Genomic DNA, 19,593 nt, shown 5'->3' on the forward strand with positions numbered 1-19,593 from the left:
TTTCCTATACAAAACGTTAGGAAATCTGACTGCCCAGCTTTGCCCAGGCTTCTACGCCGCACACGTCACTAGGTGGCGAATGTCAAATATTTACCCCTGATACCACAGTACATACAAGGACATATTCAATGCGAACACGTGCAATGGTTCACACCTACTTCAATACATCGACTTGAAAAGCTAAACTTCCTTATCTGGTGATGGATCCGGCTCTCTCAGACGACGAAATCCCCGAACTTATTCAACCCGAAGACGCCATTCCCGAACTCGTTCCCACCGAGACAACAAAACAGGAACAAAGCAAGGTGCCAATAACTATCGTCACGGGCTATTTAGGTGCCGGGAAGACCACACTACTCAATTACATCCTCACGGAGCAACACGGCAAGAAGATAGCCGTCATTCTTAACGAATTCGGTGATTGTAAGGTCTCCACGTATATCCTTCTCTTCATGTAGCCTCTCTAAAACACGAGCGCAGCGATCGACATCGAAAAACAACTCGTAGTCTCTGATGCCAACAGCACAGAAGCAAAGCCCATACCCTTCGTACCCCTAGCCAACGGGTGCATATGCTGTTCCGTGAAAGATGTTGGAGTTGCAGCAATTGAGAATCTCATGGAGCAGCGGGGCAAATTCGACTACATCCTTCTCGAGACCACTGGCCTTGCTGATCCCGGGAACATCGCCCCGCTGTTCTGGTTGGACGATGGTCTAGGGAGTAGTATCTTCTTAGACGGCATTGTGACGCTGGTCGACGCCAAGAATGTCCTGAAGAGTCTGGATGAGGGGTACGGAGATGATCCAAAGCTGGAGGAGGAGAGGGGCCACGACGAGCATGGTTTGCTACTCACAACGGCCCATCTCCAGATCAGCCATGCCGATGTCATTCTGGTCAATAAGTCGGACTTGGTGTCCGAGCAGGAGCTGAGCAATGTGGTTGAGCGGATACGGTCCATCAATGGGCTGGCGAAAATTGAGGTCACGGAGAGAAGTCGAGTGCCGCAGCTGGAGGGCATGTTGCTAGACCTGCATGCATATGAAGAAGTGAAAGATGCAGATCTGCGCTTTACGAGCAAGGGCCATAGCCATATGGATCCGGTAGGTAGCACTTGCAGCTCCAGATGATACCTTGCATTGACTGCGTCTAGACCATATCCACAATAACAATCAATTTCCCGCCACTCAGCGAGGAGCAGGTCGATCAGTTCGACAGATTTCTGCGCCTCATTCTCTGGGAAAACACGCTCCCGGACGATATTCAGCAGAAGCCATTCGAAATCCACAGGCTAAAAGGTAGGATCCCAGTCAAGGACGGAAGAGTCCTTCTGATCCAAGGGGTCCGCAGTGTGTACGAAACGACAGAGGCTCAGTCATCAAACGATGATCAGGCAAAGCTAGTTCTTATCGGGCGAGGCTTGGATGAACCGCTATTTCGCGAAAGCGTTCTAGCCACCTTGTCGCGATGATATTGAGAAATGGTAGAACGAGGCCTTGGCTCTCGCCTGAGGGGACAAGACGCCCTGGAACCAGAGTTGATTCTATATAGACATCAGCGCCAATGCTCACATTCAACGCTTCGCTTCGCTACCATGCCTCTTCTCAAAACCGCTCTGTACAATACAAGCATGCATGCATCAGGATGCTCAACTCCTGACGCCGATTAAGAATGGCCAGACGTCAAAATGTCTCCGTCCACGTAAAGCCCAATACATAATCATATAGTCCATCTTTTGTCACTTCTTCACAAGGTTTCCTCTGGTCCAGATTACGCTCCAAGCAAGTTTCTCACGGCCTATCTCGCGGCCGCGTCTACCACCGCCCTAATCTTTCTTCCTCGCTCGGCCCAGTCGCTATCATCCTTCGTATCGCGCCCGAGCTCATTAGATCCGAGCACGACACGGAGGCAATCCGCCAGGCCAATGGCATTCTCCTCGCCACCGAACAGCAGCCCCTGCCTGTTGGACACGTGACTCCACTCCTCGACCGTGTAGATGATCCACTTGATCAATGACTTCCGGTTCCTCCCCGTAAACGGAGCCTCTTGCGCATACCAAAGTGCTTCCAATGTGGCGACCATGATTTCGAAGGGTGCGCCGACTCGAATAAACACATCTATGGGCCAGGTGAGCGCTGGGCAATATGTAAGTGCACTGTTTCGGTTTCCGCCATTGGGGTCGTGCGTATAGCATTCTAGGTCGTACTGGAGCAGAATCTGTAGCAAGACGTTTACGGGGAAGACGTTCTCGTTGAGAGCCACGCGTCGACCAATAGACTCAACCTCGGCGCCCACGAGCTCCCAGGGACCTTGAACGTCCGCTGTTCTTCCCTTTTCATGGGTTTGCTCGATGAGGTTGGTCCACGTGGAGCGGATAGCAGGGAGATCGCGGTAGTCGGCAGCATGGTATATCAACAGGCAAATATCGTAGTATCCTGCCTGGTCGGCATAGTTGTTGTAGAGCTGGCATGGTCAGCAGATGGTCGCAACGAAGGGATAAGGATACGTACGTCGCTCAACGTCTGAAGCTTCCCGTCCAGAGCCTCCAGGACCTCCTTCCGCTTGTCTCCCTTGAGCCGCGGCTCGCTCTTGAACTTTTGCAGAAGATCGTCTTGAATGTTAGCGTTGTCGAGGTGGTCGCCAATGCTTCGGAGAAGCTCCTGTCTCGACTGTCTCGTGCGCACACCGCTGTCGGAAAAGCCCGTGATGCGGGTTGAGGCGTTGGCTTTTGCCCGTGACAGGTATTCTATACGTTTCTCCAGCGATAAAGCAAAGTCACTCTTGGCAAGCTCGAACTGGACCTCAGCAGCGTTCAGGAAGTCGTTGTAGTGCGCATAATACCGCCAAAGGAGATCTGCATGAGCGATATCAGAGGACGAGCTCTGACGCAGATATTCCACGACAAACGGTGACTGGATCTCGAGCAGACGGTCCTGTTTGCCTTGTTTGATATACCAATCGTACAGATAGTTCTGGAAGAGCTCATCCTCGGAGTTGTTGATCTGCTCGTACGCCTCCTGTTGCCGTTTCTGCGTTGGTGAGATGATACCATCAGGTACACTCTGCTCGTTGGTATTCGCGTTATCGACGGCTTCAATAACCTTGAATATCAAATCGTAGCAGACTGTTCTCTTCCTGTATGCAGGTTCACGCGCATCCGGGGAGGGTCGACCATCCTTTACCCATGATAGGGCCGTATTCGCTCGGTCGCTCTCCTGTGCCACCTTCAATGCCAGGCGAATAGCCCCTTGAAGCCACGGTCAGTGCTGCTCCCACATGGCCATATCTTACACATACCTGCATAGAACTCCATCTGGACGTATGTTTGGACCGCCTGGGTCAAATACTCTTCGCTCAGACTCTTGGCCACCTGCTCGAACAGCCTAAGACTGTCGTTCAGGAGGATGCGACCGCGCTCAGAGTTTGCACCAGCGTCGGTTGCCTTCTTCAAGCTCTCTTGGGCTTTGAAGATGACGACGTCGTCCGAGCTGCAGAAGCTGCCACACTTCCTCCTCAGCGCATCGGCAACAGTTTCCACATTCGAGCCCTTAGCTATATTGCGGGTGACAATTGCCTTTACCAAGGCCTTTGCGAGGTCCTTGCCCTCCTGAAGTGAGAACAGTCCCTGGAAGGTGAGTTGCATAACCTTGGTTTGAGTCTCCGAAGGGAGTAGGGCGAGGATGTCCTCTAGCCTCTCCTCGAACATGACGAGCACAAAGGCGATTCCCTCGATGATATTGTTTACAAGCACCATGAGGCTGGTGAGCGCTCGGTTCTCTCCTTGCATCTCAACTTCATCCTGCCGTGAATTGGCCCGTCCCAACGCTTCCGGCCCCGCTAAGCCATCAATGTTCTGCTTGTTGGTTTCCAAGAACTCTTGCAATGCGATAAGCGCTCGCTGTATTTCCCGGAGCTTCGCAACGTCGCGTGACGGTTTCAGAGTCGATCCAGTTGGAGTCGTTGCTTGTGTGATGATGGGGGATCTCCAGATGGAACGTACAAGCCTAGAGATGTACACAGCAATGCCGTCATGGCGGGGAGATGGTAGCACATTGTCGATGTTCAGCCCACCCTCCACTGATGCGTTCTCATTCAGCTGTGCTTTTCCGCCGAACTCGATGAAGGCTTTGAGGGCGTAGTCCAGCACATCCGGATCGCTGAGTTGAGCAACGCGCAAGTCAGGCCCCACATATGAACCTTGACCACATGCAACGGCTAAAGCAGTGGCAGTCGTTTCTCGCTTGCCGTACTGAGCGTGGAATCTTCGCAGATCGCCTTCGATGCCTTCCGCACCACCGCCCGACCTGATGATTGCCGCAAAGATATCCACGAGTCGCCGCCGCCGCAGTGTCTGAACCCCCGTATGCGTCATGATTGCGAATTCACACAACGGCTTGTCGAACTGCACGGCTAGCTCATTTCCGAATCCCAGCGGTCTGCTGGTGGCGGCAAATGGTTCAGTAACAAGCCCAATATCCTGCATGAACCCACTCAGTTCCATAGTCTGGGCGTCCTCCGTGAAACGAGGGTTCTGGGTCTGGTCTTGCTGCGAACTAGTCTGTCCAGAATGGGGGGCGGTCAGGAATAATGTTTCCACCGCCGCATCGAGCGATCTTTTAACGAAGAAGAACGTTGACCCTGGCGCATACCTCCGCGAGTTCATAGTTCTCGTCAGGTACTTGGAGTCAAATCCGATAGGCGCAGAAGCTTGATAAGGTTGGAGCTGATTGGATGGAGCTGGGCTCGGGGTCTGTGTGGGATCTATGGGGGGAAATCGGATGTGGCGAACCTGCATACTGCTCGGAGGCGAGTTGGGGTCGGTACTGTACCCGTAGCCGCCAGTCGTAGTGCTCAGGAAGATCCTGCACCCAGTGGAAGTGGTCGCAATGAGCGAAACCGATGTCGCTTCCCGCGCGGAGACTGTGTCAATACGAACAATCTCCATTTTGTTACCGCTCAAAGCTTCCGAACGTTGGGGCACAATGTGAGAGCACATGCTCATGGTTCTGCTCAACGACTGCGTGATCACAAGGTCCAGACTTGATGGGTCCTTCATATGAAAAACGCGGATACTCCCATTGGACGACAGGGTATACAGCACGTTTCTTGTGTCGTCGACTTCAATCTGTACCACATGGACCGGGTTCGCGCTGGGGTAGAAGGGAAGCATGGGAATGAGAGACTTCTTGGTGTGATTCACCCTCGTGCAACTTGAGCGAAACCACCTCTCCTCTTGCTGGTAGAGGAGCTCATGCACATCCTCTGTGCTCCCTCCGTCGCCGAAGAATATCCTGCCTGTCCTGTCGGAGCCAGCGATGGCGCTCACCGGAATGCCCTTGACGCTGGTGCTCAGATTGGTCCGGAACAGAGTGACGCCGTGAACGCCCTCCTGGCCCTTTTCGCATTGCACAGCAATGAGAAACATGTCCTGTGTTGTAGCGACCACCAGGAGATGGGATATGGCATCGACAAAGACCTTTGCTCGAGGCTTCACCAACTTGACGCTCAGAATGGTGTTGGGCTGCTCCTCGTACCCTATCAATTCAGGATTCGGGTTGGTGTAGTCCCAAAGGTACAGCTGGTTGTCAATCGTGACCCAAGCGTGGTTTATCTCGGCGAACAGTCCCATGTCTGTGGACATCTGGGTCATGTTGATCTGCTCCAGAATGCGGTCCGGAATGCGATATCTCTTCAGTTCCTCGAATGGCGTCCAGGCGCCGTCGGTGATGGAATATTCTCCCGATATGCCCTCTGCATTCGCTGTTAGTCCGAGAATGGCCAACCTGGCGGGGCTCTACATACGTCCAAGATAGGTCTCCAGATCCCGGTAATTGGCATCCTGATCCAGCATATTAGAGACAGTCCGCGAAGCACGGTCTATCGGAGACAAGCTGGGCGCCGTAACAGCGGGTGCCGTGCTCCCTGAAGGGATCAACTGCTGTTGTGTTGAGGAGGTTCTGAAGAGAGCTGGCCTATTCGGCGCCGGCGTGTTAAAAAATGCGCCAGGCGTAGGACGCTGAGGCGTCGCGGGGGGCGCTGAGGATGCCATCTTCGGACTGTCACCTGGGTAAGAGGAAGGAAATCGACGACGTCGGCGGAGTGGTGAGGAGACGGCTTCCTCGGAAAGCCGTGTGATGGTTGGGTTTAGGACGCGCTAAGAGAAGGACATGGACATTGACGGCGTAGCAAAACAGCAAGCAGGCGGGAGGCAGTAGCGCGCAGCGTGCGCGATCGGGTCGTGCACCGAGATAGTGGTTGGAAAGCGAACAATCGCGGTGGGTGAAGCTGGAGCTTGGGCATGCGAGCCGTTGGGAAAACAAAAGGTCAGCGCCAAGCTTGCAAGGATCAGGTCGCCTGGCAGGAAGCTAGGAGGTGGCAGGGACCCGAATCGTAGTTACCAACAACTTTTTGCTAACATGATCTGATCTAAATACTTCAGATACTGATTCGCTCTTTGTTATTAACTGTCAATCTTCGTCCCATTACCACTGAGAAAGTATCAATACGCCAATTCCTTCGACATGGCCTGCCGACGAATTCCCCGCCTGTACATGGCCTCCTCTCTCCGCCGACCATTTCCCGTCATCCGCTCCTTCAGCAGTACGACGGCAAACCGGTCAACAGAGAACTCGTCCCTGGTGCATGGGCTCAAAGACAAGCTTAAAGATGCCATGCGGGCCAAAGACAAGGAGCGCCTCAACGTCCTCCGCTCTCTGATGGCCGAGATCACAAATGCGTCCAAGACGCCGAACCCAGTCAATTCCGACGCCAAGCTCCTTGTGCTGCTCAAGAAGCAGATTGCATCGTCGGAAAAGGCGCTGGAGGAGTTTGAGATGGCGAAACGCGACGACCTGGTGGAGAAGGAGCGCGGGCAGATACAGGTGCTGAAGGGATACCTGGAGGAGATACCGGTTCTCAGCAAGGAGCAGGTCGACAGGCTAGTGGACGAAGCTGTGCGAAGCTTGCAGGGCAGCGGAGAGAAGGCAGATTTCAAGTCAGTGATGAGGGACGTCATGAAACAAATATCGGGGAAGCCGGTGGACCAGAGCTACGTGGTGGAGAAGATAAAATCTGTAACATCATAGACGAAGGATGTGGGTGTTCGGCGCAGGTCTGCGCCCATTGTAACATTATATCGGAAATTCGCCCCTTCTCAAAACTTGTCGTCGATATGGCAGTAAAAAATTGCGAAAAGCCAAACAGAAGGGAAGGCGATAGGGATGGTCAGAGATGGGTGGCTCTCATAATAAAACTGAAAGGTTGCTCTGGTGAGGTGGAGTTGGGTGATGGTGGCCCAGCTGCTGCGCTAGACCGTTCCTGCCTCAAACCACGCGGACGCTGCTGCGACGGGAAGCCACTCCTGGAGTGACGTCACTGACGCTTGAGCCCCTGGTGCCTCGGTGCCCCTCACAATCCGCGGTAGATTTTTTCTACAGTACGGAATAGGCTGCGTATAATCGTTTGGACGACACGAAAACACGTCAAAAAGATGCGGGGTGAAGCACTTTCTCCTGAGCGAACCTATCCTCTCTGCCGCGACTGTGTTCTCTGCCCTCTCTCCGAAACCTGCGCCCGCTCCTGCACCGAGATCAGCTCACCATAGATGAGTGTCCTTACCCGTAAGGCCACGTCCCACCAAAAATAGTGGCAGCGCAGGTTTCAAGCAGATGCAGGGCCTGCTCTGCGCCGATGACGCACCCACCCTCCGGCTACTTTCGACACAGTATATGGACCCGCCTACCCTGATCGTCCTTCTTCACTGAAGCTGATTTTCCTGCCACTCTTCTCTCCTTCCCTCTCTCACCTCCGTTCCACGCAGTACCTGCGCACAGCTACGCCGCACATCAGAGTCATTGCCAACCTCGCCTTCCCGCTTCGATACCCCTGGCAGCTTCACCAACCATGTATAGAGCCTCCACAGGCGACCTCAGCTACATCGATGACCACCCAGCCCGCGGCGAGCGATGGGACCGCCATCGCTTCGAGCGGGTGAGGGGCGGACACAAAGACCACGACCATTTCCGCTACACCGACCACGACAGGTATCCCGGAGGCCACATTGACATTGACATTCACAAAGACTACGACCGCCACGCCCATCGTACAGCTGTCCGTGACCGCTATCGTGAAGAGGACCGCTTCAGCCGATCCCATCGCCGGTCAGACCTGTTCGACGAGCCTACCCCCTCCGAGATCGCGAACCAGGCCCTTGCCCCATATCGTCGCAAGTCGGTCGTCGAGAAGGACATTGACATTGCCATCCGCCGCCCAGCTCGTCCTGGATACCACCGCCGTCAGTCATCCCTAGACACCTATGATCGCCGTCCCCTGCCTCGCTATTCCGAGTACGAGCGTGAGGAATGGAGACCCCCGACCAACGTGCCTATTCCCCTACCCATCCGCGAACGGCGCAGATCTCCACGACGCCATAGGGATGATGAATACGATCACCACAGATATCATGACTATGAGCGCGAACGCGAGCGCGAGCGTCGCGGTCGCCCGGTTGAAGAATACAGGGAAGTTGAAATTCAGCGGGAGAAGAGCACCCGCCGCCGGAGCCGAAGCCGCCGCCGTGCGAGGAGCATCGCTGCGTCTTCGACTCGCAGCTCCTCTACCTCCAGCTTCGAGGAGATCGTCCTGCCCCGGGCTAACGTGGGGAAGAAGGGCAAAACGCGGATGCCCAAACGCCTGGTTAAGAAACAAGCCATTATCGAGCTCGGTTATCCCTTCGAGGAGGAGGTAGGTTAACGACTGCCCATTTGTGAATCCGCTCTGACGGTAGCAGGACGACTTCATTATCGTAACGCGGGCGCTCGAGAAGGAGCACATAGACGAGATCATCAAAGTCAGCGAGAATTACAAAGAGGGTACTGTGATCGCCCGTCCCACGTCTCGTCTTGGTGACTAACCGACTCTAGAAAAAACGACTTACGTCTACGCGGAGAAGAGCGAACCTGTAGAGGTTGCCCCGCCCGCTCCGAGTGTCCATCATGCGCCCTCTGTACGAAGTGTATCTCCGTCCCGGCATGGTCACGAAGTATACGAGGAGCGCATCGAGGAGTCGAACCATATCGGCGGCCCCTTGACTGTTCTGGTCCCTGACGAGGCGCGTCGTGAGGACCGAAGCCATCACAGACGGCATCACAGCGAAGAGAGGCGTCTCACCCGTGTGGAACACGACACTCGCTCGGAGCGCGACATCAAAGAGGAAATCCGGGCCTTGGAAGCCGAACGACGCATGCTCAAGTATGAGCGGGAAGGCGACTACGACGTAGTCCTCGAACGACGTGAGCCCCGCAGAGAAGTCATCCGTGTCGAAAAGGATCGAAAGGGTAGGTTGGCCCTTGTCCGCTCGGCCCGCTGAGCATGGCGTTGATTCTCGGACAGTAAGACGGGAGCCAAATCCAAAGTTGCTCGGTGCCATGATAGCGACGCTCACCTAAATCGGGGTGTATGCTACGAACGGTTTCTTCCGGGACTGATCTTCTCTATCAGGAGTTGGATTACATCTTGTCATCGGATTCCGACTTCTCGGTTGGAGGACTGGGAATAGTTACGTGGGAGTCTGATTGTTGGTTGGATCTTCATTTCTGATTTGTTATGTCATTTCTGTTCAACCATCTCCATGTGGGGATTTCCCCTGAGCGCAATGGCCACGGCCTTTGAATCTGGCCACGAGAGACGACTCTAATGAATCTGATGATTGCATGTCACATTCTTCAAACAACAGTGTTAGTACGTACTGTGCTAGAGGAATACACAATATATTCGGAGTTAAATGCTTGGCACGCACATAAACTCCATCCCAGACCCTCCAACACCATCTTTACCACCCGCGTCGGTCCCCACAACTTCAATGCCCACCTGTATAGAATGCCGCTATCCAGTGAAAACGCTATACACGGAGTATTCCAAGGCGGATGACCGGGCCTTGGGGAAAGGCGTGCGGCTTACCCAATGCCCCCGCTGTAAACGCTTCGCGGACAAATATGTGGAGCACGACTTCGTCGTGTTGTTCATTGACTTGGTGTTGATCAAGCCGCAGGTATGACGGTGCTCACTTCTCATCGTCTTTATCTCAAAGTTGATGCTGCTTTCAAGGTATTTAACTGACCAAGCTATTAAGGTGTACAGGCATCTGCTGTTCAATGCTCTAGGACGTGAGGATGGCAAGTTCGATGTACGTTTAAGTACAACAATCAATCTTTTCCTATTCGTATAATTTTCCAGCCTAACATTCCCCCAGCGCCATATCCTCCGCCTCGGTCTCTTCCTCCTCCTCTTCGATGTCTACCTCACCTGGGTCCGCATCGAGCAATTCCCCCTTCCGCCAAACCACCCCTCCCATCACTCAACTCACTCCTCCAACCCACCCACGAATGTCCTCCTTCTCCAAGCTCAACCCCTTCTCACTCAGTACCTCTTCTTTCTCCTTCTCGTCTGCGCCAGCACCGCGGCCTTCCACCTCCCCATCTGCTTCCTCTGCAGCGCAAAACTAGGAGTCAACCCCAAAGGGCATGTCGGCCTCTGGAAACGCCTCTACCGCTTCCTAGTCCCTTACTACCCGCACCCCGCGCCCCTCAGCACCGCCCTCATCGTCAGCTCCTGCTCCAAGCTCTTCCCCATCGTGCTCAAGATATGGGACTACGATCTGCCCAGCGCGGCCACGGCCGTCAGTTGGGCCGTCATCGTCAATAACATCGCTGCGTTGGAGATTCTGATGGATTGCGGGTATTTGCGGGCGGCCTTCTTGGTGGCTGTGGGAGCGGGGTTCAGGAGCTTGGTCGCGCTTTTGATGTTGAAGGCTGCGGGGCTGGGGACGGGGTGGGAGGGAGGATTATGGGAGAGTCTCTGGAGAAAGTGGCGAATCTAAGGATGGGCAGGTGAGATGTACGACTGTACGATAGAGTGAATGCGCTATGATGTTGCAACTCAGCTGAAGAAAGGTTTCAAAGGAAGTAAGCTCGCTTATATATAAAAGCGCCATTAGCTTATAATGGGCCTCGCGACATTCAAAGTCCAGTTACATGACGCCTGCCAGTTCCAATCCGTCGTCCCATTTGACCCGTGCATGCTGAGGTCCCTTCCACATCTCTTGATATCAACGGATAACGCTCCACCAATTCTTACGCCCGTCTGCTTACTTCCACGCAGGAGGCTTCCTCCCGACCAGAGCAATATATGTGTATCTCAAGCTCTCGAGGACGTGGTATTGCATGCGACTTCACCTCCTTCAGTTATGCTTATCTTCCATCCTTCACACCATCTCACAACGAAGCCCCTCCATGCTCCCCTCGAAGATCATACCGTACCGGCGAGATAAGGGGATGTAATTGTGCGAGGAATGTTATCACTAATCGCCGTTAGAACCTCGTGGTTGTGCTGTGTGAGGCACGGGACGGAAGGGTACGTACGCCACATGAGATACATCGAGACGGCGGAGAGTACGAGCGTTGAGCGCCAGATACTGGTCCTGGTCAGCATGCCTGTTTATTCAAGAAAGGATAAGTTCCGTACGTCTGATTCTCGCCCTTGGGAGCCAGGAACCAGGCCGCGGCGCAGAAGACCGCGACTACGATGGCGCCGATGAAGGGCGCCCAGCCATTTGCCATATTGCGCTTCTTGTTCGTTGAAGGCAAGTTCCGGAGCAGGCGAGGTATATCCTCCGGAAAAGTGGTCGATTTCGAGGTACGATCACGTTGAACGGGGAAGGGGAGCTCCTCGTTGGGAGAGCTGTTGCGGTGTTGGAATGACGCCTGCAGAATGTCCGACCCTGGACATTTGGACTTGCGCTAGTCACGAATGAGGATAAGCGCGGATTTGGTCAACCACATCCTTAGGCTCCTCTTCTATCCGAACGTCATTCCTCGCTCGCAACTCCATGATTCTCTTCTCACCGTTCAGACGCAGCACCTTTCGTGCAAACTCTATTCGAGTGCTAATGACCGGTCAGATCTCCATCCATCTCCTTGTTGAGCAGGGCGTCTCCCATCCGTCAACGCGGGTCTAGGTGCTTCACTTTTGCGTGCAGATCCCACATGGGAGATCGGGCCCATTGTCTGCAGCTCATTCGCTTCATTTTCACCAGAATCGACCTCTGTCCAAGATCCTTCACGGACATAGTAACCATCACTGACATGGACGAGCTTTTTCGAAGGACCGGTTACACACTTGAACAGGAAGAATCAGTATGGTGAAGCTGCTCAATTTCTTTGGCTACATCGACATGGGTCATCACCAGCAAGAGACCTTCACGGTCCGCGTCCTCTTCCGCAACAAACTGCTTATCTGGGCGGGCCTGGCAGGTGGACTCCTTGTCGGACAAGTAGTACTTTCTCAGGCGTGCCAACAGTGGCCCACATATGCGGATAGAAGACTCCGTATCATTGGCCATCTTCTCAGCCTGTGTGTCGGTTACCAGAGCACTACATTATCTCCGCACCCGATTGGTACTGGGACACACTATCTCCTTGACGATGTTCTACAAATTACATCGCTCCTCCAGGCAGCCTCACTCTGGAGCATCCATAGAGTGCTCATGGTCTCACGAGGTTAGGCAACAACGCTCATGATGTGCTGCTAATCTTGTCCGCTCGATTCCGTGCGACCTGCTGCAGAAATCCTTCTCCTCAACTTCAAAAATATATAGATACTTTGCATCGCCATGGCGAGCATTCAATTCGGCTCAACTCGCCTGAACTTCAACCCATATCGAGAGAGCACCGCCACCTCAAACCCAGCGTCCCTTCTCAATTCCATACATATCACTTCATTATGGAAGAGGATCTTGTTCTCATCGAAAAGCTTCCTGCAATGTCACTCGTTCCTGGCCAGCCATGGAGAGAGTCTCTGCTTGAACCTCCACCTCCTCCTCCTCCTCCGCCTCCGCCTTCAAGCGAGCCGAGTCTCGTTCCAATAAAGTCAAGAAAACCCGCCCGTCATGTGAAATCCCTTCATAAGCTCGCAGGCTTGGATGACGACGCGGACGATCCCGCTTGTCCAGAGAATCTTTTCCAGACAACCCCCAATGCGTTCGATTGGCATCATACCACTGCATCTCTGCTTGCTGGGGATCCAGCCAAGTCTCGAGCAAGTCCTTCTGGTTTTACGACAGGCTCAGATCCATGTCCACCCCAACCGCCGCCCCCTCTCGGTGTGCTTCCACCGCCTCCTCTCCAGATCCTCCCTCCGCCTCCACCGCCGCCGGTGACATTTCTTGCGCCCCCACCACCACCACCCATCTCCCCGAGACGTGTCTACAGCCCGGATGTCTTTATCCCTTCTACTATTAGCTACTTTCCGAATTCGACCAGCGACTTCCTTCACCTCGAGCCATTCAAGCGCACTGTGCTTTCCCTTGTCCACGACGCGGCTCCTGCAGACCTGGACAACTACAGATGGATCCTGCAACACGGCTCGCCCGACGCATGGTATGCCCGGCCCTGCAAGGCTGCAGAAACCGCACTTCTCAGCGGCAGCAGCATTATGGAATCGTGTGACATCGGCTCCGCCCCCGTTCAATGTTGCCAGATTCCACGGGTATGGGCCTCGGCGGCCCTTACTACGCCCGACCGCGACGAGGAAAGCTGCGACAGCTGCGACAGTTGCGGATGCAGTAATTCACTCCGCCGCCCCTGTCTGTCGCCGCTGGTATACAACATCGTCGTCTCCACATTCGCGGTCCCGGCGGAGGGGTCTTCGTACAACAGCTATGGGCGGCAAGTGTATAGATTGTTTAAGTGCGGGTCGCGGGATGCCGCTGTGGCGGAGGTTTTCTACACGGCGGGTATGCTTGGATGGAATGTCGTGTTCTCATGTGTAATGCGGAAGGGGGAAACGTTTGATGAGCAGAGTGGACCGATAGATCGGGTGCACAAGTTGCGCAGTTTGATTGAAGAGGGAAGGGACGGTGAAAAGGTGAGGGTTTTCTACTGAGATATGATCGAGGGAGCCGCTCTATCGAATGAACCGAAAGAACTTCTTGTAAAGCCTTCTGGACGGTTGGACGATGCTCTAGCGATCGTCTTACATTACCCTTCTTTCACTACAAGCAACCCAAAATACGGTTGCACGTTTGATCCCACAAACCCGTGCATAGCTTTTGTCGCCCAATCGTTGGGAGTTTTCAGGGGGTACTGATGTTGGACTGGTTCGTCCGTCGGTACAAGCGCAGCGATCGTCAACGGGTCACACTCAAAAAACCATACGAGACGGAGTTCTGCAAGGCCATTCTGGATGCACACGCCCGTTTCACGGACAAATTGCTCAGTGCTTCTACCGCAAAGGTCGTCTTTGCTGATGGAAAAAGTGTCCATCGACGAATACCTTCAACGACATCGATGGCGGCCCGTTGCTTTGGACATGGGCCTCAAGAAGGTTTCGACCGTGGGCATTCACCTCGAACGAGACACGTCTGGGGCGGTCGTGCGGATCATATGTGCGACCGCCCATCCCGAATGGTTCCTTTGACGGGGTTTGGGGCGAATTGGGACCACTGACGACAAAGCAGGCTCGGCCATGCTTGTCATACGCGAATGAATCTTCCAACTCGCCCTTACGCTGAGTCTCGGCCATCCGGGTACCACTCGACCCCTCGACGCAGGCCCCGCATTGACAAAACTCGAACGATTTCTCAATGTTGCTGGAAAGACCCTAGCTTGGGATGCAATGAGACAGATCTTGTCGGACTCGGATCCAATCGTCTCACTGGAGTGGGCTCTACTACGAATGAAAGAGAGAGGGGAGCCACTAAATCCGAACCGAATAAATCAGTACAGAGGACGGCTCCGAGCTGTATTAGGGCTTCCTGAGGTAGGCCAGGTTGCTAAGAGTTTTCAAACGAGGCGGAGCCAGACGATCGCCAAACTCGTCTCTTCAGGACTTATTAGTCCAACCGAAATCAAGCAAGCAGTTGAGAAACGGGATCAGAGTTTACAGGCACTGAAAGAGCCTAAGATGAGGGAGCAGCAAAATCCATGGACTGATCCGAGGATCTAACCAAAATGCGATGAAATGACGGCTTCCGAAAGACAGGCGTTTTCAAAATGTCTCGGGGCGCTATGGAGGGCGGAACGAGCTGATAAGATTAGTCCGCCAAAAGGTAAAGACCGTACAACAACGGAAAGGCACCCGGTTTGGGGCTGTGCTTAAGAAGGATGAGGCCAGGCGCCCCTAGAATCCAAGATGGGTTGAATGGGCAGTTCAGAAAAGGATTGAGTTGGAGGGAACAGCGGGCAAAATCGACCGGTACGGTATCGGTCCGCTTGTTTGAGCCCATCATTCTCAACGAATTCAGTGACTGTACATAGCGGGTATGCTTGGTTGGAGTGTCGTGTTTTTATGTGTAATGCGGATGGGGGAACGTTTGCTGATCGGAGTGGACTAGTGGAGTGGGTGCACAAGTTGCGGAATTTGTTTGAAGAGGGGAGCGATGGTAGAAAGGTGAAGGTGTTCTTTTGAGAGATATACTGCGGGTTTCCACATCCAACTGAACATCCGGCTGCAAATCCTCTGTAGGTGGAATTACTATCCCGGCACAAGCTAACTAGCTACGACTTAATAATGCGACAGGTAGAATTTTCTTCTTAAACATACTACTATACGTAGAGGTGCGCTACAAAGCTAATTGCAGGACCTCCTATATTGCTGCGCCTGCTAGCTGTTTACATTAGATGTAGAAAACAGCAGTACAGAGGAAGTGCAGGGGGGTGTTCAGTTGGATGTGAACAGAGGCTGTACGTATATCCGACCCATATATAGCAAATGGAAAGCCCCCCTTATCCAGCCACCTAACCCTTCAGCAAGGCATCCACACTTGCGGTAATATCCTCGAACAAGAACTCCGTCCGATTCCCTGCCGTTCCCGGCCCGGCTATCCCCTCATCTCCAAACGGCTCGTACACCCTATACAGGCTCTCGCCTATCTGCACAGGCGCCACGATGCTCGTCCCCGGGCCGACCTGGCCGATGGGGACGATTCCCTTGAACTCGGCCTCCTCCCACTTTGCGTCCTTGGAGCGGAACACCGACACACCAATGGTGTCCTCGGCGACCAGCAAGACGGTGCCCTTGTGCCTGGGAGGGAGATAGATGGCATCGCTCTGGCCGAATGTATGATTCGCCGCCCCCTGGCCGACCATCTTCACGGGGACAGGCACGCCCTTCTCAGCTTGTAAATCGAAGCGCCAGATCTTGCCCGACCGGTCGCCCTGGGCCAGCAGTAACCAGTCCAGGGCCGCTATACCGCCGATGCCCTTCTCCGTGGGGACGATCTTGTCGGGGAGATACCAGGGAGTAACCGTCTTGCCGTCTTTGCTGACCTTGGTCAAACTGCCGGGCCAGGTCCCGACGACAAAAACATTGCCCTCGGGGTCCTGCTCCACGTCCTGGAATCCGCCGTACGCGCCCTGCGAACTCTCGGTGAGGTTGATCTTGTAGACGAGCTGCAGCGTCCTGGGGTCCAGCTGGAGCAGCCAGTTGGTGCCCGAGATGTCGTTTCCCTCCGAGGGGAACGCGTTGGCCGCGTCGGCGATGATGGAGACGAGGCCCGTCCTGCGGTCCACGCCGACGGCGCCCATGTGGAAGGCTGGGTTGTGCGAGATGCCGTCGAATTCGACGGTCGTGTGGGCGCCCGTGTACGGGTCGTGGATCCCTAGGGAGGCGTTCCAGAGTTGGCTTCGTAAGAGGGTTATGTTAGCTCTTGGATTTGGCGGTTGGAGGGGGAGGTGGAATTGGAATTGGAACTAGTCAAAAACAAAACACACCCAATGTACAGCTTGCACGAGTTGAAGTCAAAGTCGGCATTCTCGGGATACAGCTGGTACTGCTTGACGTAGTAGTCGCCACTGAAGGGGCCGCACTTGGACTGGCGGGGAGGAGGAGAGGTGGGATGGGCGCAGATAGTCGTGCTCAGTGTCGTCGCCGCGGCTAGGAGCGTCTCAACTCTGGAGAGGACTCGCATGTCTACGGTGGAGTCGCTCGGTTTTCCAGCTACTGGTCGAATCCGTAAGCCTTTGCGGAATGAGGCGCTGCTCGAATGAAGGCAAACCAGACAGTTGCTCGCTCCATGTTACTCTTATTGCTCAACCCTCTCCATTATCTGATCCCAGGTGTAATGTGGGGCGTACATCAATCATTGTCGAAGAATAACCCGTAGATCACAATACGCCCTGTATGCACATAGCACCTCTATATCGTTTTGATTGAACTTCATTCAAGTGCCTGTTGGCCTGTTGTCATCAGCAATTGCTTGTCTCTCTGCTGCATGGTACAGCCGTGAGCGAGAGTGTCGTTCAGATGTACCTTGCGTCCCTGGGATATGCTGCTCGCGCGCTGTATATATCCTACTCTTGTGGTTGGTCTCCTGGGTGCTGGGATTTATATTGCGATCCCTTGGGTCGGTGTCGTAGAGTCGAGGAACTCGTTTTGGAAATCGGGCGAGAAACCAGGAACCGGAGGGCCGAGGGGAGAATAAGGCTAGATAGATCGTTTTGCTGCGTTGGGTCGTAAACCCCCGGTTCTGAGCTTCTGGATCGTGGGAACGGGATGATCGTGGGTCTGTGGCAATGCTGATCGACAAGAGACTGGGCCGGTGGAATTCCCTCAGAATCAAAAAGAGCAGAGAAGAGCCAGCGCTATCACTGAGCGGTAGAGCAGATCACTTCTAGTCCTCGTGGCTGCTGCGTGGGCTTGTCATGTGCATGAGCGCGCTCAAATGACCTTCTCAACATTGTGGGGCCTTCAAGTAAAGGAGCATTGAAACTCGCAGTAAGCATTTCCCAAGAACATTCCATGACATGGCTGGGCGCTGTACTTCGTTGGAGATAGATGTGGTTACCATAAAACCGCTTAGCCGGATAATTGTGGCGCCTGCAAATGTATGCACCTAGACTGCGCGGTCAGCAGTCCAGGCAATGTGTATATTCAAAAACGTTCTCATATCAACCCCGGCGGAAAGGACGTGAGCTTACCTCCTCATGACCCTTGAATCAACAACCCACAGTCCTTCCTCACCTTCTCGGTGACCCTGGCCACCGCCATGCTGAGCTTTTCCCACTCCTTCATGGCTTCCCTATCCCCTGCCATGAAAATATCCGCAAACACTTCCGCTTCCTCCTTGAGGTTGAGGTCCTCCTTCTTGACACCCATTTCCTCTCCCTTCTTTGCCCTCGGGTCCCAGAACCTCACACCCTCAATGTCCGTGATGGTCGGGATCTCCAGCGTGCCCTTCTCACCCCACACCTCTGTAGGCGCCCCGCTATGCCACATTTTGCTGAATACCAGCGTGACGTTGAAACCGTCTGCATACCTGAGTACCAATGTCCCTCCGCCGTCGGCACCCGTCTGTGGGACCATGACGGGGAAATACGTGCTCTCTTTTGGCTCACCGAACAGCCTCACCGCAGCGGACACGCAGTACACGCCCAGATCCATCAAGGCACCGCCGCCAAAGTCCAGATTGAACACATTGGGCTTCTCCCCCTTCAGCACCGCATCGTAGCGTGAGCTGAATTGGCAGTATCGCAGCTCCGCACCGAGTAACCTCCCTACCCTCCCGGCATCCACCTCCTTCTTCAGAACCCGGAAGTTCGATTCGTGGACGTGCCGGAATGCCTCGAAGAGGAACAATCCCTTGCTGTGCGCGAGCTCGAACAGCTCTGCAAGCTGTGCTGAGGTCGTGGTGGCGGGCTTCTCTACCACGACGTGCTTGCCCGCCTGGAGCATGGCTCTTGCGTGCTCATAGTGCAGGATATTCGGCGAGGCGATGTACACGGCGGTGATATTCGAGTCGTTCGCCAGGGCCTCGATCGACGTGTGGAGGGAGATGTTTGCACCGTCATTGTATTTGGAGGCGAACTCCTTTGCGGTGTCTTCCTTGCGCGAGTAGACAGCCCTGAGTACCCATTTCCCAGTTGCGTGGGCGTGTGAAACGAAGGAATGGGTGATCCAATTGGTACCAATGATGGCAAACGGAATGGGTGCCATGTGGGATGTGTGAACTGCTTTTCAGCGGAAACGGAAGAGAAAGATTGACGACGGCAGGAGAGGTTGAAGTTTTTGTGATGCGAAACGAAATAAGTGGTCTGGAGGGGCTACCCCAGTGTGTTGAGCCCCACCAGGGCAGTAGTCTACCTAGGTATAAATAGATAGCGTGATGTCACAGTCCGGCTTGCGCCGGGAGAAGACCTAGGCACAATGAGCGTGGGGAGGCTACATGGAGCAAGGGAATACAGCTGCTTGAGAAAAACAGTCCAAGCGAACAAGGAGACGAACTCAAACCTCCGACTCGCAGTGCACACGCAAGATAGCTTATCAGATTCATTCCAAAACAATGCGAAGACACCTAAGGGTACTGCTGGGTAGACACTAATACCAAATACTCCACTAACACTGCTTGAAATCCATGTCATCGTAGGAGGGTATCATGCTCATAATAGGTACTCAGGAAAGACACCGTGAGGAAATAGAGGAAGCCACTCGTGTACGTCCCTATGCCGGGAACTCCAAGATGGAGGTTGAGGCCAACGAGCAGCAGACAAGGAGTGGCAGGAAATGGACCGAAGAGGAAAAGAACGGAGGCTAAAGCCACCTCAG

The 19,593-nt window shown here is 54.1% G+C and overlaps 9 protein-coding genes across 9 annotated transcripts; 5 read left to right on the top strand and 4 right to left on the bottom strand.

Moving 5' to 3' along the window:
- Positions 1-61: 61 nt before the first annotated feature.
- On the top strand, positions 62-1,700 carry EI97DRAFT_408018 (cobW-domain-containing protein). Its single transcript, XM_033796635.1, has 3 exons — positions 62-423; positions 481-1,100; positions 1,151-1,700. The coding sequence occupies exons 1-3, from the start codon at positions 201-203 to the stop codon at positions 1,466-1,468; spliced, it is 1,161 nt and encodes a 386-aa protein (XP_033649010.1). The 5' UTR covers positions 62-200; the 3' UTR covers positions 1,469-1,700.
- A 94-nt stretch (positions 1,701-1,794) lies between these two features.
- On the bottom strand, positions 1,795-6,046 carry EI97DRAFT_462776 (non-repetitive nucleoporin-like protein; the record flags this gene model as incomplete). The annotated part of the gene is made up of 4 exons (XM_033801304.1): positions 1,795-2,460; positions 2,508-3,244; positions 3,295-5,748; positions 5,800-6,046. The coding sequence occupies 4 exons, from the start codon at positions 6,044-6,046 to the stop codon at positions 1,795-1,797; spliced, it is 4,104 nt and encodes a 1,367-aa protein (XP_033649011.1).
- A 335-nt stretch (positions 6,047-6,381) lies between these two features.
- EI97DRAFT_266671 (GatB/YqeY domain-containing protein) lies at positions 6,382-7,387 on the top strand. Its single transcript, XM_033794250.1, has one exon. The coding sequence runs from the start codon at positions 6,519-6,521 to the stop codon at positions 7,080-7,082; it is 564 nt and encodes a 187-aa protein (XP_033649012.1). The 5' UTR covers positions 6,382-6,518; the 3' UTR covers positions 7,083-7,387.
- Positions 7,388-7,899: 512 nt separating this feature from the next.
- On the top strand, positions 7,900-9,443 carry EI97DRAFT_387796 (uncharacterized protein; the record flags this gene model as incomplete). Its single annotated transcript, XM_033796142.1, has 5 exons — positions 7,900-8,739; positions 8,786-8,867; positions 8,919-9,110; positions 9,153-9,332; positions 9,388-9,443. 5 exons carry the CDS (start codon positions 7,900-7,902, stop codon positions 9,441-9,443), a joined length of 1,350 nt encoding a protein of 449 aa, XP_033649013.1.
- Positions 9,444-9,824: 381 nt separating this feature from the next.
- EI97DRAFT_471149 (Arv1-like protein) lies at positions 9,825-10,873 on the top strand (the record flags this gene model as incomplete). The annotated part of the gene is made up of 3 exons (XM_033801817.1): positions 9,825-10,045; positions 10,127-10,180; positions 10,247-10,873. The coding sequence occupies exons 1-3, from the start codon at positions 9,857-9,859 to the stop codon at positions 10,871-10,873; spliced, it is 870 nt and encodes a 289-aa protein (XP_033649014.1). The 5' UTR covers positions 9,825-9,856.
- A 74-nt stretch (positions 10,874-10,947) lies between these two features.
- Positions 10,948-11,745, bottom strand: EI97DRAFT_437791 (uncharacterized protein). The gene is made up of 3 exons (XM_033799413.1): positions 11,518-11,745; positions 11,415-11,467; positions 10,948-11,353 (listed from the first exon to the last, which is right to left on the bottom strand). Exons 1-3 carry the CDS (start codon positions 11,610-11,612, stop codon positions 11,268-11,270), a joined length of 234 nt encoding a protein of 77 aa, XP_033649015.1. The 5' UTR covers positions 11,613-11,745; the 3' UTR covers positions 10,948-11,267.
- An 853-nt stretch (positions 11,746-12,598) lies between these two features.
- EI97DRAFT_267175 (uncharacterized protein) lies at positions 12,599-14,036 on the top strand. The gene has a single exon (XM_033794253.1). It carries the CDS (start codon positions 12,775-12,777, stop codon positions 13,933-13,935), a length of 1,161 nt encoding a protein of 386 aa, XP_033649016.1. The 5' UTR covers positions 12,599-12,774; the 3' UTR covers positions 13,936-14,036.
- Positions 14,037-15,534: 1,498 nt separating this feature from the next.
- On the bottom strand, positions 15,535-17,127 carry EI97DRAFT_266798 (uncharacterized protein). The gene is made up of 2 exons (XM_033794252.1): positions 16,764-17,127; positions 15,535-16,674 (listed from the first exon to the last, which is right to left on the bottom strand). The coding sequence occupies exons 1-2, from the start codon at positions 16,958-16,960 to the stop codon at positions 15,789-15,791; spliced, it is 1,083 nt and encodes a 360-aa protein (XP_033649017.1). The 5' UTR covers positions 16,961-17,127; the 3' UTR covers positions 15,535-15,788.
- A 365-nt stretch (positions 17,128-17,492) lies between these two features.
- Positions 17,493-19,089, bottom strand: EI97DRAFT_266758 (NAD(P)-binding protein). The gene is made up of 2 exons (XM_033794251.1): positions 17,970-19,089; positions 17,493-17,884 (listed from the first exon to the last, which is right to left on the bottom strand). Exon 1 carries the CDS (start codon positions 18,982-18,984, stop codon positions 17,974-17,976), a length of 1,011 nt encoding a protein of 336 aa, XP_033649018.1. The 5' UTR covers positions 18,985-19,089; the 3' UTR covers positions 17,493-17,884; positions 17,970-17,973.
- Positions 19,090-19,593: the final 504 nt, after the last annotated feature.

The sequence above is a fragment of the Westerdykella ornata genome (assembly GCF_010094085.1).
Source record: "Westerdykella ornata strain CBS 379.55 unplaced genomic scaffold EI97scaffold_57, whole genome shotgun sequence".
Classification (NCBI taxonomy): Eukaryota; Fungi; Ascomycota; class Dothideomycetes; order Pleosporales; family Sporormiaceae; genus Westerdykella; species Westerdykella ornata.